The 25,813-nt window shown below is 41.1% G+C and overlaps 1 protein-coding gene across 1 annotated transcript in view; it reads left to right on the top strand.

The window, feature by feature from the left end:
* The window catches only part of LOC133027607 (dynein axonemal heavy chain 9-like), a 127,042-nt gene that overhangs the window by 81,654 nt on the left and 19,575 nt on the right, over positions 1–25,813 (top strand). Inside the window, exons 55-70 of the mRNA XM_061094657.1 lie at positions 1,028–1,108; positions 1,644–1,823; positions 2,290–2,520; positions 2,930–3,124; positions 4,234–4,353; positions 6,180–6,368; positions 8,600–8,835; positions 8,923–9,045; positions 9,882–10,086; positions 15,893–16,057; positions 16,634–16,774; positions 17,741–17,911; positions 18,082–18,204; positions 20,340–20,533; positions 21,822–21,970; positions 24,820–24,947. Of these exons, the coding sequence (XP_060950640.1) occupies positions 1,028–1,108; positions 1,644–1,823; positions 2,290–2,520; positions 2,930–3,124; positions 4,234–4,353; positions 6,180–6,368; positions 8,600–8,835; positions 8,923–9,045; positions 9,882–10,086; positions 15,893–16,057; positions 16,634–16,774; positions 17,741–17,911; positions 18,082–18,204; positions 20,340–20,533; positions 21,822–21,970; positions 24,820–24,947 (2,631 nt within the window). The remainder of the gene's footprint in view (positions 1–1,027; positions 1,109–1,643; positions 1,824–2,289; positions 2,521–2,929; positions 3,125–4,233; positions 4,354–6,179; positions 6,369–8,599; positions 8,836–8,922; positions 9,046–9,881; positions 10,087–15,892; positions 16,058–16,633; positions 16,775–17,740; positions 17,912–18,081; positions 18,205–20,339; positions 20,534–21,821; positions 21,971–24,819; positions 24,948–25,813) is intronic.

The following is a 25,813-nucleotide window of genomic DNA, read 5'->3' on the forward strand; positions in this document are numbered from 1 at the left end:
AGTCTAGGGAACTCAGAACTTCACTTCTCTGACTGCTAATCATATTGCCCCCATCAGGTCAATTAGAATCATATTTGGCAGACATTAGCATTTCTCTCCCAGTTATGGTGCCAAGTTTCATGTCTGGAGCTTGTTCCCACTCACGGAAGGAGTCGTATCAGATATTGATGAGCTGGCCATGCCCACATTCATCAATCAAGTACTTAATGTATTGTGTAATGCTTGTCCTCAGAGCATATGCACAAAATAGTGGAATTTCTGTCCCAAACATGGCCTTGAGAAATCTTCCAACTATTTTATTATTTTATGGCGATTGGTTTGTAGCACCCATGTTTATGGATCAATCTTTCCCAATAATAGTAGAATTATGGAGCTCAGGGCTAACATGGTGCACTTCAAATTTGGTCTCAAGTTTCTTGAAGCTTTTGCATATCATGTCTAGTTATTGAACCAAGTTCTATGTTTCTAGCTCTTTCTAGCTCACATCAATTTAAGCAGCAGCAACAACAGCAATAAACCAGCACACACATCATCAACATTGCCATTCAAAACTGCCTTCATTATGATAGTAATAAATTAATTAATGGTCATGATATACATATTCTTTGCAATTCAAGACCATACACAAAAAACGATTTGAATGTTTCACAGTCACTTATTTTAGTATCTTAGTGTATTAAAAATAATAAATTGATAACACTAATATAAGAATAGTTAACAATATAACAATAGTACTTGAAAATGATATAATTACCACCACTACTTAGATGATCCCTTGGCTTATATTTACAATTTAATTGCTTTTAAATAGATACAATTACATAGGTTATGTAAACAAATGCCATTTTGCCAACCAGTTCACTCTTAATGATCCGGTAAAAATGTGTTTAGAATTGTTTGTAAACTCTTTCCTTCAGGTCAAGTGTATATGATCTACAGTTCATTCATCCTGATCCACGCACACAGCTGTAGTATCAGCCATTACGTCTTCTTGACCTCCTGGCCTCCATGTCTCATTCTCTGATAGGTGGACGACCTCAAGGCCAAGCTGGCTGCCCAAGAAGTGGAACTCAATCAGAAGAACGAGGACGCTGACAAACTGATTCAGGCAAGACCATGTGCTCTCTCTTAGAAACACTGCAGAAACTAACTCACATAAAGTGTTGGCTTCTGCTCACTTACACTGACTCTAGTCTGATGTTTTATTTGTCCAGGTTTTGTCATATCTGTCTCTGAGATTTCTTCTCCTAACAAAGTTCACTTTTGGTGCTCGAAGACTTAAAATTACATTGGAACAAAATCCTTCGAGAAATGTCCTCGCCAGTCTGGATAATCCATATATAGATTTTTGGTGTCTGATGTAGAAACTGCTCAGTACAAGATGTGAAATTCAGAGAAACATGGCCTCTGTTCTGTTTAAGCTTTAGCTATAGATCTGATAGGTGAGAGAAATACATGTTTGCATGTATACATTTGTTGCAGGCTGAACTTTTCTGGCTGCTGATCTGTTTTTTAGTAAATGTGAATTAAACTGACAACTGGATGACTTTTACATCATATATCACATGTCCATGCTTTGAAAGCTGAGCCTCTGTCTGAAGCTGCACAATTAACAATCACTAAATTCTGTGTTCTGTCCATAGGTGGTCGGGGTAGAAACCGAGAAGGTGTCCAAGGAGAAAGCAATAGCTGATGAGGAAGAGGCAAAGGTGGCAGCCATTGCTGTGGTGGTCAGCGGCACACAGAGAGACTGTGAGAGGGACTTGGCCAAAGCAGAACCAGCTCTCCAAGCTGCTCAGGAAGCCCTTAACACTCTTAATAAGGTCAGTTACTCTCTCATCCCTGGCTGTGTCTTATTGATTTGCTCAATCATACTTTTCTCTCCTAGATGTGTTTGTGTTTAAGAGGGTTTGTGTTCTTTTTCCTTTGTTGGATTTCGTTTTCCCAGCTTCAGTGTAATAGTTATGTCCACGTAGGCCTTGAACTGTATAAAAGATTATTGAATCACAGGACTTAGCCGGTTTTGCAAAAATAATGTCCTCTATGTTCTTTTAGAAAACACCCTCTGTTTAAAAGGTGCTCTCTGCTCAAACAAGCAGAACCGACAGTTCAATCACTGCTTAGAGCTCTAATTAGTATTCTCTGTTATCTTCTCAAAGTCAGCACAGGTTCTTCTTCCTTTATTCTAATCCTTTCCTTTTTCTCTCTTTTTTACGGGATATGCAGTTGTTCAAACTCCATTATAGCTCTTTAATTTCCATCCATTATTCCCTCTCTTTTCTATGTCAGAACAACTTGACAGAGTTGAAATCGTTCGGCTCTCCAGTGGAAGCTGTGACGAATGTCACTGCAGCCGTCATGGTCCTGATGGCGCCTCGTGGGAAAGTCCCAAAGGACCGCAGCTGGAAGGCTGCGAAGGTGGTGATGGCCAAGGTGGACGCGTTCCTGCTCGCGCTCATAAACTTTGACAAAGAGAACATCCCAGACACTTGCCTTAAAGCTATTCAGCCCTACCTCAAGGTGAGTGTTTCAATTGGCCCTAATTCATTAAGTCTACGCTAACAGTACACAGTATGTAATGTCTACTGCTGGGCAAGCTCAACTAATAAGTCATACATTTAGCATGGGCATGATTACAATGAGGGTGCCACATTACGGCTGCTGAGTGTCCAAATGACAGCCAGAGAAAGTAAACCAGTTAATTAAGCGTTACAAATTTAACAGTTTATAATAAATTATAAAGTTCACTGGAGCAGAAACCAGGTAGGTCAGTGCAGCAGATATAACCTAACTTGTGTCTGAATTCACCAAGAACACCACCTGCCTTCAGTTTTCAGAGACATCCATGGTTTCTCATGTTTATATATGATTTTCTAATAAACAAGTGAGTAGTATTTGTGCATGTGTTGATTCATCTGTTTGTCTCCAGGACCCAGAGTTCCAACCAGAATTGGTGGCTTCCAAGTCGAATGCAGCAGCAGGTCTGTGCTCCTGGGTTATAAACATCGTCAGGTTCTACGAGGTTTACTGTGACGTGGAGCCCAAGCGTCTGGCGCTGGCCGAGGCCAACGCAGAGCTGGCTGCTGCACAGATCAAGCTCTCTGCCATCAAGAGCAAGATCAATGTGAGCCACCGTGTTGTACTGAGTTTTTGTGAGATTTATTTGCTATATACCAACTTTCTGTTTCAAAGTAATACAATTTCAATATCTAAAATGCAGATTATATGTTCTTTAAACATATATATCACCTTTATATATTTAATATATATATATATATATATATATATATATATATATATATATATATATATACAGTACTTGCCGTCTATTCATTTCTTTGACAGGACACTAATGTTTGCATTAGTGCATTTTTAGTTGGTAAGCTGACTTTAGTGCAAAACAGTGGGGGCTGAAAAATGGCTTCTGAAAGACAGTGATCTCAGCACCTAGCTATGAAAGTTTTTTCAGAGACATCAGTATGGATCAACAACTCTATCAAACCCTGAAGATATGCAATATAATAAGAATTTGATGCTACAGAAATGAAACAAAATAAAACAACAACAACCAGAGGCTCTAAGCTGGAGCCCAACTTCAGGATATGAATTATTTTATCAAGGCTTGTTGACACATGAGCTATGCCAGTAATGATAGAGCAGCAGCATTTCATCAATACAAAGCTGGTGTAAGGGCTATTAAAGGCTTTTACTGTTCATTAATCTAAAACCAAATCCATCAGCCCAAAAACACTATTGATAAAAGCAGCTGTAAATAATTGTTTCTTAGTGGCGCTGACATTCAGCACAGAGAGTAGTGCTCAGGACTCTGCTGCTTCTGTCCAACCCTGCAGAGTGACGACTCTTAATAAGACCCAGTCGGACTTCTTGTCATTTTTCAGCCCTCAGTCAGATCGGTTGAGTGGAGATAGGGTTCAGAGCCAAGGGGAATTAGCAATCCTCAAAGTAATCTACTGAACCTGTGTGCCTCACCACCGATTAATCCTGTTTGTCCTTGTGCTAATTGCTTCCATATGCCAAATAAATCCATAGGGATCATAAGTTTTACCCAACTTTTCACACACTCCCAAGTTTCTCTCATAGACAGACTTTAGTCCTTTTTGTTTCCTGTCTTTGAGGATTATTTATGACCATGCCGTATTTTAACCACTGCCAATTTCCCTCTATCTCTGTGTGTGTGTGTTCATATGTGTGCGTGTGTTTGTGGCCTATCAGATCCTTAATGCGAACCTGGCAAAGCTGACAGCCAAGTTTGATAAAGCCACTGCAGACAAGCTCAAGTGCCAACAGGATGCAGAAGCAACCGGTCGGACCATCTCTTTGGCCAACCGTCTGGTGAGGAGGGGAACAGTGGTCTCACACAGAGCATCCTTTTACAATCACAGACACACACACACACACTTTCTTACACACTCCCTCTCTCATATGATATCATATATTTGTGTACTTGTTTAGGGGTATTAATGGAAAGAATAATTGTTCCCCACCAATGTCAGACAATTTCCTTTCAATCAGAAATCCTTCACATCAAAACACACAGACAGCACAGGCACTTGCAACAATTAGTTGAACCCTTACTTTCCATTGGTGCTACGATCCCAGATATCCACGGACTGTTAATGTCCAAAAATAATCCTACAACCTATAGACAAAAAAAGCTCAAAGCAATGTTAACAGATTCACATCTTTTTCTGTATCAAGAGTCATCCAGGTGGTGGTTACACAGAAAATTGACTCAGTTTGGCTGTAGTCTTGATTAGCCAGTTTTCCCCAAGGTTAATTTTGAGTGAGGAATAAAGTAGTACAAAGCAATATTTTGCCTTCACATTTATTTATTTGAATTAATGCTTTTGTCTCAAAGCAGATGATTGAGTTGTAACATTAAAATGCTGCTTACACATTCAAATAAATACTGTTAAGCTGTATTGTAACATTACACTTATAGAGGGGCATTTAACTGCATAATGAATAATTCAAATGTTCTACTTTTTACTTACATTTTGTGCATAATAGAAGATTTCAAACATTTTCCGAAGGCAAAATTAAAAAAATAATGATGTAGAGATGTGGATAACTTGTAAAATAAACAGATTACAGGGATAGTACACCCAAAAGTGAAAACTTACTCATTATCTACTCACCACTATACTGATGGAGCAGTGGGTGAAGGGTTCCACAAATTACTTTTGGAGTTTCAGGGGTAAACAGCGTTGCAGCCAAATCCACTTGAGATAAATGGTGACCGATTCTTCAAACGTTAAAAAACAACAGAAAACAAATACATCCATACTGCCCAAGTGTCCCTAAGCCCTGACATTCAAATTTGACTCGAAAGAAGGTCATTTTTAAGCCTATATGTCCTCTGTGATCCACGCGATCCAGACAAGGACACTGTTTACCCCTGAAACTCCAAAAGTGTTTAGTAGAATCAAACAATTTTAATTTTTGGATGAACTATCCCTTTGAGAAACTTGTATTTTTAGACACACATACAATAAAGTACTCCTGCATATACAGCTATTTTATCTCTGCTTTTTATTTCAGCTGTCTATTCCATAGGTACACAGTATTTATGTCTGCACACATGCACTCACATATGCAGCCTTCATAAATCCCTTCCTATCTGCCAGTGTGTAAATCTCCTGCTGACAGCAGCAATACAAAATTGGGTGTTGACACTGTTGGTATTATTACCACAATTATTCAAAAGAAGCTTCCAAAGGGCCGACAAGAGCAAAACAAGAACGAGGGTTTGTACTCGTCTGCTAGTCAATCACTTAATATCAATGCAAATGCATTGAACCTGCTCAAATGTACAGTGTTTCCACGATGTGCACTGAAAAGCGAGAGTCTGTATCAAGGTGTTGGGCCTCTCAAGTTTAGAAGAGATAAGATATTGAGGTGAACTTTATTGATCCCTGGGGGGAAATTAGATAATTCTGCAGTAAGGAAGAGTTGGTACACGAGCAGGGAGGTGATGAGAGGATATGAAAACCTAATAAAAATGGACTTGAAGGTAACAAGGACTTGTTGTTCTTGAGATTTTCTTTTGTTCCTGACATCGACAACAGCAGATTAATTTAGATTTGATTTTACAGGAGATTCCACAGGGAATGTGCTGCAGTGAAGTTAAAAAATAACTCTCTTGGTCTGCGTTTCAGGTGGGAGGTCTGGTGTCTGAGAATGTTCGTTGGGCGGAGGCCGTCGAAGAGTTCAAGAAACAGGAGAGGACCTTGTGCGGGGATGTCCTCCTCATCACTGCCTTCATCTCCTACCTGGGATACTTCACCAAACACTACAGACTGCAACTCATGGACAACATGTGGAGGTCTTACTTCAGCCAGCTGAAGGTGAGAGGCCGAGTTTTGAGTAACAACAGAAACAACAGCAATCTCAAAGAGCCCTAAATTAATTTAGGGCTTTAAAAAAACTTAAATTTTGTTTTAATTAATTAATTGTGCAACATTCATCAGTGTAGCATCCAGATTTCAACATGTATGATTGTTTGTATTAGTTATGCTGGTGCATTCAGAGTACTGTGTTACAAGAACAGTTAGAAATAATAGTCAGAGCTACATAAATATAATTTATATTTTAGGAAACCATGTGTATTCTTCAAGTAAGGGTAGGAAGGGCTCAGTAATCTTCTTCTCATTAACAGCTTTTTACCTGTCAGATATTCAGTCTGTGATGCTGGTGGAGGTTGTAGTAAAGAGAGCAGCACATTAATCAAGTTGAAGAAAGGCTCAGTTACCTTCTCTTTATTTTAGTCACACATTTAACAAAACCATCTCCACTGCAAACCTGCTGTTTGTTGCAATCACTTCTGTTGATCGTGCTGAGTGAAAGAACGTAAACAGGATCACTCCAGTTACAGATTCTATCACAATTGTCTATTTATCAGTGTAAAGGAAACTTTACCATAGTTGGTCTGTCAGGCGTTGCCATCTCTGCACACAAGTCAATAAGTTCTCCTGTACTAAAGCTTCAGTGTTGTCACTTTGGATAAAAGTATCTGTCAGGTTATTAGATGCTTATGTCAAGGGCACATTTAGCTTTATACTCCCCTGTGCTTGAGGAGACTAACACAGTGCCTGTTGTAAACATGCCTGGTTAGGATGAGCTGTTTGCTTAGCCTGTGGTGATGCTGGTTGCAGCTTTCTTTCTGAAACTAGAAAAGTTACCTGCAGTAATTGAGTGGCAGCAAGTAAAGAGCTGCTGCAGGAGAGGCCAATTTATGCCTCTCCGTTTTTTCTATTACGGACAGATAAGACCGCCCTATCCGTCGTGAAACGCCCTCTCCGAATGCTTCGGACAGCTTTTCGTACATGTCTGATTTTTCTAACTATCCGTCTTCATGTTGGAGACCCGACGGACCGCTCTTGGCTGTGATTGGTCCGCGAACGACATCATTTCCGTATGACGTCATTTCCGTATTTCCGGACCTCAAACTTCCTGTTTACTTGTAGCCACAAACACGAACACAACCACAGATATGAACACAACTATGATTCTACGATTAATGTGACGTGTGTGTTAAGCCAGCGGAGTTGTCCGGCTGACGGTGGCTCGTTCGAGCACTGAGGGCATGTGTGCACGGTCACATACGGTTATAACAAGCTTTCAAAACGGCGCTAGCAGGCTAGGCTAGCGGGCTAGGCTAGCCACCATGCTAACTGCGGTGGTAACAGTGCAAGAACCCGCCGTCACGACTTTAATTCCACTTCTATCATGACACTGTTTCTATAATACCGTCAGGTTAGAAGCAAACACTGGATAGTAGTTGTTAGTGCCGGGAGTCCCTGCTGACTGTGTGTGGAAGCTGGGGGGGAGCTAGCTCCGTGTAGCTTCTAGCTACATGTAGCCTCAAGCAGATTCAAGCTGTGGAATCAGCAACACAGTTCGGAAACAAGACCGGGGAACCGCTGCGCTAAGAAACGATTACATCAGCATCTTGACCCGCTGGGTGTCACTTTATTTAGTTCTGTTAGTTGCCATGGTTCAGTGTGTGGGACGCAAGCTAACATGTAAACAGAGACACGTGGACTTCTTCTTCCCAAATGGGGTAGGCTTCTCTGAGCTCGTCTTCCGTTGTGCCACCTATGGGTTTGGCGGAGAATTGTTTTTAGACGGATAGTCGTCGGAGAAGTAAAAATCAAAAAGACTCTTTGTCCCCCGCTGAGACCTCTCCGACAAACGGATACGTAGAAGTATATAAGAGCCTTCAGTCCACAGAGCCCTGAACTGGAGAATCAGCTGTTGTTGCTCCTGTCATTAAATGGCAAAATCTCTAACGTCGATGAGTCCCAGCCTGCGTTGCTGCAGAACATTGGCCGACTGTTTATTCAAAGTGTATTAAGAAATTCGGTTTCCAAATTGCACTACACATTTGAGGTGTGAGCTGATAAGATGAACTGTTCTCGAGATCAGTGTTCCTCAAACAGACAGACTGAGATCTGTGGATTTAGTGGTTAGAAGCTCAAAAGTAATGTATGTGGTCCTGTATGACTGACTACCGTTGTTTCACTTTAAGATGCTAACAGTAATACACATGATTCAAACAACATATATAATCTGTCAGGTTCCCATCCCGGTAACCCCTGACCTGGACCCTCTGACCATGCTGACTGATAGCGCTGACATCGCCATTTGGCAGAACGAGGGCCTGCCTGCTGACAGAATGTCCACTGAGAACGCAACCATTCTCACCACCTGCCAGCGCTGGCCCCTCATGGTGGACCCCCAGCTACAGGGCATCAAATGGATCAAAACCAAATATGGGGATGACCTGCGTGTCGTTCGCATCGGACAGAAAGGGTAAGAGGCTTCACGGTTAAATGTGCACCTGTCACTTTTTTGAAAAGATTTTTGGATACATGAATTCCTGCTGTTCTGCCCTGACAGATACCTGGATGCCATGGAAAGAGCACTAGCAGCAGGTGACCCGGTTCTGATAGAGAACTTGGAGGAATCAATGGATCCTGTTCTTGGACCTCTGTTGGGCAGAGAAACCATTAAGAAGGGCAGGTAAGCAGTTTCACAAAAGTGATTTGCATTCTGAAACTTTCTGTTGGGTATTTGATCTCAGTATTGTTTTGGTACCTGGGGAAATGCGTCTGTATTATTGAAGGATTGTAAGTTTAGGCTGGATTTTAATCATTTTTATAAAAAGATCCAACCTTGTTTAAAAGGCATTAATTACATTGAGAAAGTATGTTTAGAGATAAATAAAATGAAAGGTTATAAAAGAACCGATACCTATTTTGTCAAGTGTATTAAAGAGTAAAAAGGCATTAACATTAACTTGAATTAATGTTTGCAACACATCATTTAATAAGGTCAATTTCAAAATTAAAAAAAAATTTGAATTAAAAAAACAATATTTTTAAATATAGATACTTGGTTTATGCAATTTAAATAAAGACAAGTAAATTCACTTTACTTACATTCCAATACTTCAAAAAGTATATATTATTGAATATACCTTTGAAGGAGCCTTTTTAATGGACAAACCTGACATTTGCTCTAGAGAAGGTCTTTCTTATTATCTTCATACGTGGATGCAATCTGTAACCTCATTGCTCAATGCTGCTAAGTCCTTCACACTGGGCCTTTAAAGATTTATGTGTTTGGGTGGAAACAGAAACAGGCAGAGATTATTGGTTTTAGCACTTTTTATTTGTTTTAGCACTTTTTATTTGATTTGTTAACAAAAAGAAAAATATAGTAAACATCAGTCTAGTACTTTTTTATGAAAGTGAGATCACACAATTGCTGATTGTGTTCTATCACCTTAAATGGTGTCTGCTTTGGTATCATGGAAATCATCACTTCTATTTAGCTGCTCTCACTTACCCACACAGGTACATAAAGATCGGAGACAAGGAGTGCGAGTACAACCCTAACTTCCGCCTCATCCTGCACACCAAGCTTGCCAGCCCTCATTACCAGCCGGAGCTGCAGGCCCAGTGCACACTGATAAATTTCACAGTGACCAGAGACGGTCTGGAGGACCAGCTGCTCGCCGCGGTGGTCAGCATGGAGAGACCTGACCTGGAAGAGCTGAAGGTAAGAATGTCAGTGGAGGAAGAGATATGGAATATGAACTCTCAGGCCCAAACAGTCCTCTTATGAAAGCACTTTTAAATTCACTAGATCTGGATTTTCACACACTCTTATACATCAGTCCCCTTATAATCCCTGGTTTTTCTCAGCAAGATCCATGAATTATTTCCTGAAAAATCTATGAAAATGTTGAAAAATGCTCTTTTCACATTGGATCATTCATGCCCAAACCATCCACAAATCTCAAGGCGATCGGTCAAGCAGTTTTTGTGTAATCCTGCTAAATAACAAACAAACAAATGTAGACGGGAACTAGAAGCGGGGAGATGATTCCTGACGGACTAATACCCAGACTGCTGAGAGACAGCTTCTCCTTAACAATTCACTATGACCTATGTCATGTCACCTGCAGCTTGTGGACCAAAATATGAAACTCTTGCTTTTCTCCATGTTTAGAGAACAGGCTTGATTGAATTCCTAATGGGCCTCTTACTTTTTATTGCACAAAAACTAATGAGCTCAGTTTTCATCTGGAGTTAATGCTCACTGTGTTCACCACAGCATCTCTGCTCTGATCGTTCTGTGTGTGAGCCTGAATCAAGTTGATTGTCAGCGTTTGTGTGTCTGTATGTGTGTGAAAGTGAAAAACAAATTCCTGGATCTGCTCCCTGATCTAGATCCGCACCAATATTCAATGGATTCTTTCCTGTCTCCTTCTATGTTCATGCATCCTTCCACCAAGTTCCGTGGTAATCCGTCTAGTAGTTTATACATAATCCTGCCAACTAACAGACAGAGAAACAAAGCGAACACATAACCTCGCTGAAGGAGGTAACTAGGAAGTGTTTGTCTCACTCTCCAGGTGCTATCAGAGAACAAATCAACATTCAGTGGAGTCTTTGAGTTTGTCTCTGAGCATTTCTTTTGTGCAGGTGTAATTAAAAGAAACCCCTCGCTCTTCATTATCCATCTTCCTACAAAGCGGCAAGAAAACTCTACTTGTCTTTTAACATCACAGGAAGCTGCGTGTCCATGCCCTTTGATTCCAAAACAATCAGCTGGTGCCTTTGATTAGTGGCAAACTAAGTGGATACGTGATAATTATGGGGCTTTGGATCCTACACCTAAGGAGACTGGGACCCCGGATGCCCGTGTGTCAGTGTGAAATTGTGTTTGTCTGTGTGTGCATGAGTACAGGTGTTCAAGTGACATGTCTGTGTGGAACTTAGAGTAATCTGGAAATGATATATTTCCATTTCAAATGTGCTTTTGACTTTTATTTTTAAATCAAATGCAGCTGCTATGTGCTCCACTATGTTCAGTAGCTTTTTCTGCCACTAGATCTTAGGCAAGTGGGTTTATCGTAGCTCTGTTACTGAAAACATCTTCACGCTGAGACTGAACTGGAGGTTGAGACGAAACCCAGACAGTAAAGTTTGGGACCATAAGACCAAAGCAATGAGCTGAAAGACAGTAAAACGCCTCAGACGGCTAAAGGGATCTGCAGCGTTGGGTTGTTCTTTATGGCTTTGTCCTTTCAGGTGATTTCACCTTACACAGACACTTAAAGCATTCTGTAAATGCAGTTTAGTGCTCCATTGCTTTACAGCACAGAGAGTTGTGCAGACTCCCTCTCCATGAACAGAAGTAGAGCTTGCACAGACAATGGCAAATATTAGAGCGCATAAAGAAATAGCTTCGTTGTGAGGTTGTTTCATATGGATTCTTATGAGAAACTCACTTACTTACTGAGAACGTTGCTGCTTTTAAACTAGGGATAAACATTTAGTTTTATTTTTCTAACCAAAAACCAACACTTGTTAACCGATTAACCATTAACATAGAAATGTATAAATGGACGCTAAGTTACTGAATTTTTATCAAGGGGTTATTTTTACATGTGTCATGTTTACGTGTCACACACACACACACGCACACACACACACACAGACCCATCTGTCAAGATCAGCAGAAATGCAGTGCTCTATTGGTCCATCAAAATATCAACAGTTCCATGTGTTTAGCGTGCAGCTGTCAGTTTAACTTTCCACTTTAGCTGTGCGTGCTGCACCGGGCATGTAGCCGCTCCGATGAGAATGTGAGTAACCTCCATGTGAACACGTTCAATGCAATCAACCCTCAGCAGACAGCTTTTCTACAGTTTTTCACTCAGAAATAGCAACATGTTCTCATGATATGGGGACAGTCTGGTCTGTTAACTGTGAGATCTCCAGCAGAGAAAGCCTGCTCAGATGCTACAGATATCTAGAGATCGATCAAAATTGTTAGTGTCGGTTAATGGTTAACCTTTAAATAATGAGCATCCATGTTTTAAACCAAAGCTACAGGCTTTCACCTTCATCATTAAATTATTTGGTAATTCTGCAGAAGTACTGACGTGTTAAATACTTGACGTAATGTTTGAAAGTGGTAATCTGTATGTATCTTCCTGTTTTTTTTACAGCATTAAATAGAAAAATAAAATGCTCTCATGAACTGGTTCAGTTTCCAGCATCTGAGATTGTTTGATAATAGACAGTATCAAAGAAGAAAGTATTTATATTTGAATGTCATGGCTTGTAGCATCCATGAAGAATCACCCATTCAGACAATAGTCCATTAATCCTAAATAAAAAATCTAATTACCTTTGAAGCACTAACAATTTAACACTGTGTCACAGTCACCCTGGGTACTGTTCCTGTGACACTCACACATTTATCATCAAGCTCCAGGAATTGTGTAATTGTGTCTTGATGGTATCCTCAAGGGAGTTTCATCAGTTTTGTATCACTCTGGCAGAGTCATTTATGTTCACACATCCACATCCACCTCTTCAAAATCAAAGCAGAGGCGGGTACGAGACGCTCTAAGATGTTTTTTTAATTTAAATGGCTGTCTTTGTTGCGTGGATCCTTGACCCTTGCCTGTGAGGAGGAGAAAGCTGTTGTTCCACTCTTTGATCAGTGTCGCTGTCTCCAGCAGAAGCTAAAAGCTTTCATTGCTGGTCAGAGTTAATGGCTATAGCTCGGTACACTGTGTACAGTACAGCAGATTCCTGAGGGCTGTGCGACCAACTTCCAAGAAGTAACGAGCAGCAGATAGTTACGATATCCACAGCACGGTCCACAGTGTGAATGTAAATGTTGGTAATAAAGCAAAGCTCCAGCGCCTAATGATGCCTCCCACTCGTCTCTATCGACAATCTGCTCTTTTCATGTCAGATGTTTGAAACGGATTGGCCAATGGCGCTACTGTACCACAGCAATTAGACAGCACTTTGACACACTTCCACTGTTTGCTAAATGGGTCTCTTGTTAGTCGAGGGCCGAGGAGAATCAGAAAACCCTCTTCGTTCTCGTCTGGCTGACGGCGTTGTCTTTAGGAGATCAGAGCGGAAGATAATATGGGAACTCTGTTAATGGGTCAGGAAGATTTACTCTAAAACAGTGCTATTTGCATTTTGATGGCTTTCTGGAGGGCGCCCTTGTTTGCGTTGGGGCCTCTGCAGGCGACGCTTCATTCAGACCTGTAGTCTTCAATCCACAAATCAGCATATTTAATAAACAGAGAGAGGGGGAGAAAAAAAACACACCGAAACGCTGGAGTTATTTTGAGTCTAATGTCCCCTCAGCAAGTGAAATGTGATTTAATGAAGCTTGTTTAATTAGCATTTCACTGAGATCGGAGGGTGAGGGAAAAAAACAAGATCTGGATACTCACTTATCATTTTAATTAACAGTGAAAGTTGAAGGTGGGTGGTGGAGGTGGGGGGGTGCTGAGCACACTCTCAAAACACAGCCAGCAGAATGAAGCGCTGAATGGCTCTTTGTTGTCAGTAAACAACCCGGACTGATAACTATCGCCAGACTGATAGCGAAGCCCAAATTGTCTGTACCTGTTTAATCTTTGAATGACTCTGTGTCATTATAGCTCTTAATGAGGTTAGTGTTGCTCCTGAGCCGTAAGATGACTACTGGGTGAAAGAGCTCTCATTTAACGGAGCAAAGACGGGCTAAGGAGCTTAAAATGTCAAGTTGCCTTTTCTCTAGAGCGCACAGGGGGAATCAGTCCACAACCTTTTATCACAATAACTAACTCGTCTGGTGTCTTGTCCTCCCTCTCCTCATATGAGTGTGCATGTGTGCATCCTTCTGCTTGTTTGTTCCGGCACCATTCTTGCGTGGGCATTGGGCGTTAATGAGAGCTAAAAGGCTGCACTTAAGTGGCACTCAGTAATCATTTGCCTAAAAAAGAATGATAGATGTAATATCTCCATTTTATTCCAATTAGGGCATTCTGCTGACTGGTTAATTGTTTGTTTTTCTCAAGCAAGAGTAATTACGAGTACAATGTGCCGGCGGAAAGCCAATCTTTAAAAACTGACTCATTACTGCATCCAGTTGGGAATGTTTGAGCGTGGATGGCGTTTCCCCTCAGGAGTTCCGAGTCTGGGCAAGCAGAAGGTCACAGCTGAGTCACACAGGCAAATGTTCTCAGTTAAATGTCCACCACTCAAAACAATTTTGGGCTTTTGCTCGGTGCTCTGAGCGCAGGCATGTCAGGTCCTTGCCTTAAAAATATCACAAATCCCATCAGTTCAGTTTCCCTTGTTCACTTTTGGCAGAGACGTTTTAAAGTATGGAGAAAGTAACAATGCAAAAACAGAGCATGAAAGATTTAACCAAGTTTAGGCTCAATTAGTTTTAACAATGGTGTAAAATATCTCTCATCACCGCAAAAGGAAATATTGTCATAAAAAGGCCAATTAAGCAGTGTGATCTCCAAAAGTATTTGCTCCACTGGCGTGATTTAAACTATGTATGCCTTTTGTCATGGGAACATTATGACACAAAGACCAGGACCCCGCGGCAGCCTAACAGCTCCCCTGGTGATTACACAGGGGCAGGAACATCTACAGCCAGAACGTTATTCCTGTTTGGGATCACGCCACTCAAAAAAACGTTAACTATTATCAGTCGCCAAAAAAGTCCTGGAGTCGGCAAATCTCCCAACAGCCCAGCCTCCCATAATTACAACAATTCAAAGGTCGCAGAGGCTTCATCAAAGGAAACTTCAATAAAAGCAAAGTCATTATCGAGCAGAAACAAGAAGCTGCAACAAACTATAATGAAGGACAAAGCGGGATGAAGCAATAAAGTGAAGCAACCATGCCCTGTCGACTTTGTTCTCCAAACGCCTCTCAAACAGCGCTCTCTTTGAAAAATTGAAAGTTTCTCTCAATGAGAACAAAGACAGAAAAAAAAGAATGGTTTGAGTTAAGCTTTATTAGACGACGGGGTGCGTTAATCCATATGGTGAGGTGCGAGCAAAACCCTGGGACTGAGCTGCGTGTGTATGCGTGCTTATTCTGTCTGATGCCTGTAAAGGTTCATAATTAAACCCATAATGCCATGTATCAAATGATTCACAATGTGTGTGTGTGTGTAGTTTTCCCATCAAAGCTCCTTCTCCTATTCCTGGAATCGACGGTGTCATCACGCCGAGGGTTGGGTCGCTCGGCAGGTTTGATGTTGTCAACCAGACGGCAGCTGGCTAATCCAGCCCAGAGCGCTTCCTTTATGGGTCCAGAAAGCCGATGCAAAGCATATTGATTAGTTCTGCCTTTGAGGTGCCCTTCAGTATTCACGTCCTCATATTGACCCACACCTTGAACATCCCCCTCCGCCTCAGATTATGATGATAAGGGCAGAAAAGAATCTGACAGCAAGCATATGATGTATGTGAGAAATCCTCTGACATGCAGAATCTGTCAAACAGAAAGTTTTTGTGTGTTTCTGTGTTTCTTAGTCTGAACTGACGAAGCAGCAGAACAGCTTCAAGATCACCCTGAAGACGCTAGAGGACAACCTGCTGTCGCGTTTGTCCTCCGCTTCAGGAGATTTCCTGGGCGACACAGAACTGGTGGAAAACCTGGAGATAACGAAACGCACTGCTGCCGAGATCGAAGAAAAGGTATTTTTCTTTTTTTATTATTATTATTTTATCAATGCTTCAGATTACAGATCACAAGTTTAAGTGCAAGTATTTAGTGGATATTAGGAATCAATTAAATAGTTAGGAGATAACTTTGTGTTGTGTAGAGAAACTTAAAAACTCAAATACACATTGACTTTTACTATAGATAGAAGGACACGATGGGACAAATTGGGAAAATAAAGTTTAAATCCCTTATTCACCTTTTTTTAACCGTATATATTAATATATATATATATATATAAATTTATTCACCTTTTATCCTCTTGAGGGTTGCAGGGGGAGCTGCAGATGTTCGTTCTGAAGCATAATTGTGCATTTGCTTGCAAAAACTGAAAAGTCAAATAATTATCATGTTCCATGCAATGTGGGAACATATTCTCAGGAACCGTGAAATTGAAATAGCTCTGCTCTTTACTGGAGGGTGTTTTATTGGATAGTGCACAATTTCATCATTAGCTGACTGATGAACCTTTAGTGTATGAATATGTGTACAGATGTGCGCTTGTGTCTGTGAGTGTGACTCCCTCTGTGTTTGCACTATCTTTACTCTAGGTGAAAGAAGCCAAGGTGACAGAGGCCAAAATCAATGAGGCTCGGGAGCACTACCGACCAGCAGCAGCACGGGCTTCCTTATTGTACTTCATAATGAACGACCTCAATAAAATCCACCCCATGTACCAGTTCTCTCTCAAGGTATACTGACTATTGACCTGCCATGTTTCCTCCCCGCCTCCCCGGCCCCCTGTGAGACCCCTCTTTACACTCACCCCTCTGTTTCTCCCCTCCCTTCTCCATTTGCTCACCATGTTTTATGCTCTTTGTCCTGCTTTTATTGTGTTTGTGGCTCCCTAATGTGGTTATGTAGAGGATAATGTCTTTCATATTGTCAGCCAGCGAGTGCTGAGAGGAGGCAGCCTGAGATATGGTTTGCAATCACTCCAGACTCTGCAGGTAGCTGCCCAGGCCCAAGTTATTTCCCAACGTAATCAAATGAAAACACATTCAGTGTTGATATACCTTTGACCTTCTGAATGAAATAAAATGCATTACAGGATGTGTTCTTCACACCAGGTGAGAGCAAAGTGTGACAGCAAAATTGGCAAAAATGACACCTTGGTGCTCAGAGTAGAAGATAAAGACAATTATTCTATTACCTTAATGACGTTTGTATTGACAGTCAGTCAATTTTTTTTCAAGAATTCAGTGAGACTACAACTTTGATTAGTGCCTTTGATCAGTTGTGTCTGTCGCCCTCATACCTGCACCGCTTGATATGTTGAGTAAATTAGACCACAGAAATCACCATATAAAATGAGTTTCTCCTAACAGCCCAAACTTTCTCTGTTAACACCCTATACACGTCAGGAGCTCACAGTTTACATTAGACAGTGACACGGCTTCAAGGACAAAAATCCCATGAAAAGACAAAAACCAACAGTTTTTTTATCCTTCTCTCAAAACTCTGACTTCCTTCTGCTGGATCAGGCCTAACTGCATCATATCCATCATGTCAAATGACAATGTCCAACTTGTAACTGAGCCACATTCAACACAACAGCTAGTGATGATTCGTGTCATTTGATCAATCCATCCATGTCTTTTAGAAAGGGACTCTCTTGTTGACAAAACTTGTAATTTGTGTTGTGTGTCAATCCCCAGGCGTTCAGCGTGGTCTTCGAGAAAGCTGTTCTGAAGGCCGAGCAGGATGAAGTTCTGACCAAGCGGGTGTCCAACCTAATTGACAGCATCACCTCCTCAGTCTTCCAGTACACCACCAGGGGCCTGTTTGAATGTGACAAGCTCACGTACATAGCTCAGCTTGCTTTCCAGGTAGGAAGGGAGGCCGCTTTCACATTCCGCATGGTTTGTTTTTGAGAACAAGCTGGCCATTGAATCAGTTGTTCAAGAGGACCTGTCTGGATTTAATCAAGTGGAAAGGAAGTGCGGTGTGTGCTCGAAATACAGCATCTCCAAGTCATCTATGTTTGTTGTGTCCCCAGATCCTTCTGATGGATAAAGAAATAAACCCTGTAGAGCTGGACTTCCTTCTGAGATACCCCGTCCAACCAGGTGTAACATCACCGGTGGATTTCTTTTCCGACCACTCCTGGGGAGGTGTAAAGGTACTGTGTTGCTGTGTTGTTGCCGCTGCTAAAATGTAATGAGCTGAGTTCTTGTTGTGACTCGCAGAGGTGGAATCAATTAGAATGTCGTCTAAGTGAGTGGTCAATCGAGAATTAGGCGATACTGGATCCTCTGCGAAGTGGTGACAACAACTGTAGAGCTGAAGACAAGTAATTGGTTGGACAAATGACAGAACATTTTCAATTAATCCAAACTCTATCCAAATAATATGATTGGCTGTCATACCTGTCTGTCATTAACCAACCAAATCAAATCGAGCCTTATCTTGCTATTTTTTTTCAGGATTACCAACCCTATCTTTAATACAGTTTATCCAAGAAACATATTTGAACTAACTACTCAACCCTCATGTGATGTTACATGTTGCAGCACAGCTAAAGTGAAAGCTTTAATGATTTAATGATTAATGATAACCTACAGTCAAATAGTGTTCTAATCCACATGCATTGGGCGAACTAAATTAACTAAAGTAAATGGAATGAATGCAAAAAGAATCATTACAAAACTTTAGTGCTAATGTGTTAATTTAACCAACTAAAGCTGCTTTTATATCTCAAAATCTGCCTTTGATCAAGAGATCAAGCTCTCCTCCTGACATTCATAAAGATGTATTAGAAAGGTACATACACACAGTGTTTAGATCAGCTCCATTTTTGGAATCCCATGTAGCTGCCCCTCAATGTTGAAATATCAGATATATGGTCTCCAGTCGTTAAAAAATTTAATTGACCCTTATGCCTCTTCGTCCACCCTATCATGTTCGAGAGGCCTGACTGAAATCCACAATTTCCCTCAAGTTATTTTAGCACTTGGTTGCTCAACCCAGTCTGTGGAGTTGCCTCTTATGATGCAATTTGTGCAGCGCAGTCTCCCAGCAACAACTCTGCCTTAACTTGAAAACACACTTAAGGATTAATTGAAGTCTATTTTCTCCATTTCACCCAAACCTGCGGTCTGACGGCACGTGATTCTCTGGGGCCCAGCTTTGCCTCACAACCCTGGTTCATTTTAAAAGCAGCAGAGCTCTGCGTACCCATAATTCCTCTTAAAGGACATACGTCTGGCAACGCAATGCTGTGAACATCGAGCAGCAGAGGTTCCCTTGCTTGTCACATCAGTTTAGCAGCACACCAAACCGAAGCAGTAGCGTGGTTTTTTCCCCCCATTATGCTCATGAATTTTTCAATCTGTACCGCCTAGAATATTAACTTAACCTAAACTCCTCCAAGGATTCGGAGACGGCCTTTCTCCAACTGCTCTCGAACCACCTTGGATGTTTAAAGTACTGCTAATCAAATTGTGTCACTCGATTTTCTTATTGCAGTTGGGTACATAATCAGTTAAAGGAGGATAAGATCCTCTGAATGCTTGGCTCTCCTGAGGATATGAGCAGAGCAGGAATCCCATGAGACTTGTGTGACATGTGTGTTCTCCCCTCACGGGGGCCAAGAGGTTGCCAACCTCCTGCAGTAATTAGACAGACTGAGTTGAAGTGACAGACTCTGACTGTGCCGGGCTATTTCGTCTCACTCCACCATGCCACCTCATTCTAAGTGGAGGTTGTGGGAGAGCTAAAAACTGCATACATTTCTTTCCGTGGCACCTTGTTGCCAACTCCATGTGTCTGCTGAGGGAGGGTTCCAGGACCCTCCTCATAGATGATATAGCAGAGCAGACAGCTAGTGTGTGTGTGTGTATGCTTGTCAGGGAGTATACCTGCTGGAGGCTGCACTGCAAGACACTGCTGTTCTCCACAGCTGAGATAAGGTGTCTGTCAGCTGGGGCATCACAATAACCCCCACTGGTTCTGCAACGGATGCATATTCAGTCATCTCCACCCCCCACAACGTTCTGAAAAGGATCGTGATTACTCAGCATTTCCATTTCAGAATAAATATTATTTATATAGGCATGAGGAGAGATAAACAGTCCTGTCAAACTTTTTTCTGTCTCCTTTTCCCTCCAACTTTTGCAAACAAAGTTTGTCCTTTTTTGCTGTTTATTACGAAATGGCTCTGAAGTGGTCAAAAACTTAATCACACTGAACCAGCACTTTAAAAAAAGATGGTAGTCGTTATCCTGTATGATCATTTTTATTTTCCTCCCCCACCAGGCCCTGTGTCTCTTGGAAGAGTTCAGAAACCTGGATCAAGACATCGAAGGTTCGGCCAAACGCTGGAAGAAGTTCGTGGAGGGCGAGTGTCCTGAAAAAGAGAAATTCCCCCAGGAGTGGAAGAACAAAAACTCGCTTCAGAGGCTATGCATGATGAGGGCTCTGAGGCCTGACCGCATGACATACGCCGTCAGGTGAGAGGTGGAATCTTAGCTTGACGTTTGCTCTGTGATCTGTGAAGGATTTTACTGACCTGTGCTCCTTGTGAAAGGTAACAGGTTAAACTGTTTAACCTTTGACTTTAGAATCTTTAGAATCTGAGTTGAAAGATCACCTGCTTCAGACCAACAGAAATAACTGCAATTATACGACTTTCCAGGAACAATCAATGAGCCTCATTATTAAACAAGACCAGAAACAGCGCTCACCTCTCGAAATGTCATCATGTCAACTGTGGGCACAGTGTTTTACACCTGGTATTTATATGCAATATCTTATCTGGATATTGCAATTCAGAAAATATCAAATAAGTAGCCGATTTCAGACATGACCTCCAGAGGATATCCACATATTTGGGCAGACTTTAAGGGTTTGCCTTTAAAATTTGAACAAGGCAGCAGGGGATTCTCTGCTCAGACACATTCACAACAGTACAGGGGTGGCGCAGCAGGCAGAGGCAGAACGTGACGTATGCATTCACCAGAGATCAAGTGTTTTTATTCTTAGCACATCAACACCAGCATCGGCCCTAATCACCAAAGCTCCCCTGACATCTTTGTTACTTTCTTCTTCGTATGTGAAGCCAATCCTGCTGAGGATTTCCTATTGTGTTATATCAGACATTATCTAGGGTTTTTACTTGGGGGCCGCTTGGAGAAACTCCGGAGAACGTCCAGAGCCCCTCACTTGTTCAATTGCATTCTCACATACAGCCTCAAATGGCAGGCAGTGCACTATATGTCTAAAAGCAGCTAAAGACAATAACATTCTCATGTGTGGACCAGCCACTACAGTGTGGTTTATGCTGTTTTCACTTTGTAATTGTGTGTATATGTATGACTCGTGAACACATCAATATGAAAACATGTTGACCGGCATCACGGGGGTGTGATCCCTAAATAGCATGATCTCTAAGGAAGATTTTATGTAAACATGATAATGTGTATAAATGAGTAATGGTTCCTCTGCATTTATGTTTGCTTTGCATTTTCAAGAAAATCTGCCAGCAAAGATTAAAAGGTGGAAAATGTGTAATGTCTGAAACAAAACCATTTGGTCAGAACGATGAGAGAAAAAAAGTGTTTTAAGTGCCGACAGATGTAGAAAACAGCCAATGACAACACAGTTGTGACTAGAGGTAATATAGTACCTGTCTTTCCAATGCACTGTACTACAGAGGCTGCAGACTCTTTAGATTATTCAGCTTGTCGGTCAAAGATAGTAAAAAAAGTGTTGCAAACTGAGTTGTGTTCCCCCCCACAGAGATTTTGTCGAGGAGAAACTGGGAAACAAGTACGTGATTGGCAGAGCCCTGGACTTCGCCGTCTCCTTTGAAGAGTCTAGTCCAGCTACGCCCATGTTCTTCATCCTCTCTCCCGGAGTTGACCCTTTGAAGGATGTGGAGAAACATGGTAATACTCTTGCTTGTTTTATCTTTAATAAGCTGTAAAATTTCAGCATATAGCCGGTCTAGCTGTCGTTTCTTTATGTGGTGGGAACAGGCAGGATTTACATTTTAAAGCCTGTTGAAGTTAAGTGCACGCTTACCTGCCTTCATGACCACGGGGAAGATAGTGCTGTGTGACTCTGCTGTGATATCAGCCATCCCTGCCAATGCACTACAGGCTCTGGATAGATTGAGGAGATTATACCAAAGGTCACAAATATATGAGACAACACCACTGGTGTATTAGGGGCGGTGAAAAGTAAATGTCATTGGTTTTAGAGTTACTTTACATTCTTATGAATTGTGCGGATGGCAGAAGGATGTGCTGTTTTGATTTTTGACCAAAGAAATGCCAAAAGTCAAAGCTCTTGCACTGACCTGGAACCGGGCACCATCACTTTCATCTGCTGCAGAATAAGTCAGTGCCATTTGAATTCAGCTGGATGAAATATTCAGATTGCAGTATACCGGAACTGAGAGGTTTCCAGTGTTTCTACTTTAACCAAGTCCCTAAGCATATACTCTGTCAGTATTTCTCTATTAGTAATTCAGCATCATACATTCATGTGCTGTGAATGTATGATTTTCTTTGCTTTTCTGTTCCTTCTTTAAAGTCCCTCTTAAACTAATGGATCCATACCAGAGAGTCGTTTCAACAAATACAGCTGTTGCACAGTTGTTTTTGAATATCTTAGAGGCCTCATCTTGACATAGACAGGCAGCAGCAGGTGGGGAAATCAAACGTACACCTGCTGTAGACAGGCCTTCAACCCAAACTGAAATTTACAATCCTCCTCCAATTTGATAAGAGGACACACTTCTCATGGAGCTGCCTGTAAGCTGTGTGATCATTGATTATCTGCACCCCCACTCTGACTGTAGTCAGTCACTTTAAGTAGAAAGGTTCAAGTAGTCAATTGCAGATGTGGACAGAGCATGTTGATGGGGAGTAGCAGCACCCTGAACCAGGAAAGTGGGCTTTGCCATTATAGCTGTGACTATTGGGTTTCTCATTGGTATTAGGCTTCAATTAGATTTTCATTAGATAGATGGTGTGATTTTGTTTGCTCTGCAGGAGACTAACATCCCCCAGACATACCTCTGCTATCTGCCTACACTCAGGTTGGAGTTTTAATGAAACAGACAAGTAATTGTACCATTTGAATGAAATCTCAAGGTTGACAAGGCTGAGTCACTGACCCTCTGCTGGCTGGGAAGTTAAACACATACTGTTTCATTTGAAGAAATTTACTTCATTTAATTTCTTTCTGAGAATTAGATGAAAACGATCAATATCACTGTTATCTAAATATAAACGTGAGTTTGAAGCTTGTTAACTTTATTTAAAACTATGTGAGGAATGTTCAAATGCATATCGGCACTCATTTATGTAAGCGATTACATCACTGCTCATGGCACCATGATATTAAGGGTGCTGTTTCTCTTTTCAGTTTAATAGTCAGCTAAGAATTGGTGGTGTACTAAGTTCTGTTTAAAGCTAGACCTACTCAAGGCCTTTCTATGGGATTGGTGGCTCAGCAGTCACCATCCTGAAATCACCTCAAAATTATTGCAGCAATGGCCCTGGAAAAGCTGGCAAGAGCAGGTTACGATATTCAAATGTCCCCTTAAACAACTTTGCATGTTTTCAGTAGAAACAGAAAACCAAATGCTTTAATTCAGCAGTTTTTCACTGAGGCGTTGCAACATTTGGAAAGACCTTATTAAATAATGAAGTTGACCTCTTTATTTGCTTTTCAAATCATAGTGACTCTTTGATGTCTTAGTGGCTACTCTATACATTATATAATTATAGGGCTGCTTGATTTGACCTAGGTTTCATATCCCAATAGAATTAATTTTGTATTTAGATACTGATACATTTACCCTTTCTTGACCAGGTACATTGAGGCCATGTTTTTACAGATGTAAGTAGCAATGGCAGCTGTTACCTCCTTCCATCCTCATGACTCTTTGCCATATGTTGTGCTGCAGGCAAAAGCGTCTCGCGGCGTCAGAGTCTGAAGTTTGTTTTGAATACTCCACTACTTTTGTGTCTCTCATCCATAAGTCTCTCCTTACTGTTTGCCACGAGTCTTGCATAGATACAAGAAGGTAGTGATGTTTTAAGTATGTTGAGGGGAACCGTTTAAACCATAATTTGCAAAGTTCGGTTTTGTGGTCCATTTCAGACTTTTCATCCAAAACACATCCATGCAACAGAAGTAGCTTTAGGTATGAGGTTCTACTTTTGTCTCGGCTCGTTGGAATCTTTCTTCTGTTGGGAATTACCTAGTTCTCCTTCACTTTCACTGTCCTCTATGTTTGTTTCTGTTGCCTTCATGTAAATGTCCTGCTGGTATTAATGCCATGTGAAAGAACACAGGGATGTCCAAATGTTCATCACCTTTCATAAAGATAAAGGTTTGAGAGTATTTTGAAACGATACGACACGTTTCTCTCACCAGACTATATACTGTATATCGTCATATCACACAGATTTTTTTTATTTACCTTTCATCCAGGCTAGCTTTACCAATGCTACTACATGTTATGCCAAGCTACAGGCTAAAAATCCGTACAGGCTAAATATGCCTCAGAGCCCACAGAGTAGTTAAGAGTTAGTTATCTTAACTAACTCTTTCCCACTGAGAGTTAGGTAAGATGAATAACTGAGGTAAGATGAATATCTTACCTAACTCTCAGTAGGATCAATCATTTAAAATAATATTAAAGAACAGTTTGAAGCCTATAGTTAACCAGCATGTCAGGAGGATATTCTGCTTGAAATGACACTTGTCCGTTTTGTTTCAGGAAAGACACTGGGCTTCACATTTGACAACAAGAACTTCCATAATGTTTCTCTGGGTCAAGGCCAGGAGATTGTTGCTGAACAGGCCCTCACTTTGGCAGCCGAGCATGGCCATTGGGTCATATTACAGGTACAGTAATCCCACACTCATGCTCTACACACTATACACAAAGAAAAAAAATATTTTACTGTGGTATTTAATCAAAAGCACAAAAAAAGACATCTTACTTCTTACAGTCACAATATAAATTCTCAATGGACAGGGAACACCCACAACCTTATTTAGTTTTTCACAGAAAGTTCCAACAATCATGCAGAGAAGATGCAATTATAGTTTGTAAAATTTGAACAAAATACATAGTATATAATTATATGCTGAAATATGATTCTCTGAACATTCTCTGAGAATGTCCTTTGAAATAAACTCAATTTATCTCACACAAAAGGTGCCAAATCATAAAAACTTTTGCAATGAAAAGTGACAGATATTTTATTCACAAAAAACCACTTGCATCCATAACACGGTTAGGGAAATGAATGCAGGGTTAATTTATGTCAAGGATTTTCTATTCAGGACTGGTTTCAGGTAGCATTTCCTTTATCTGTGTGTGTTGTGAATGAGTCCGGTTGTATTATCACATTGTTCTTCATTGCATACTCAATGGGATGTTTGCTTTCTACCCAGGTTTGTCTGCATTAAAAAGTGAATTCAATTTTCTGCAGAAATGTCCTTACTGAAAGGGCTGCACCATTATACAGTACGATATCTACAGCCACGGTGTCTGTTCTTCTCTTATCTGGAGGGCAAGGCTGGCGTTTGCATTTTAAGTGGAAACCTCTGTGGAATTTCAATAGGAAGTATTGACAGATATGAACAGCAGACTGGGCCCTGCAGGATACCCTTTTCTTTGAATTTACACAGCTAGTAGAAATTCAAAATAAAGAAGATTGGGATGCCATCACTCTTTGCTTAAGACCCAGGATAGCACAGACAAC

This window comes from Limanda limanda, chromosome 21 (genome assembly GCF_963576545.1).
Source record: "Limanda limanda chromosome 21, fLimLim1.1, whole genome shotgun sequence".
NCBI lineage: Eukaryota > Metazoa > Chordata > Actinopteri > Pleuronectiformes > Pleuronectidae > Limanda > Limanda limanda.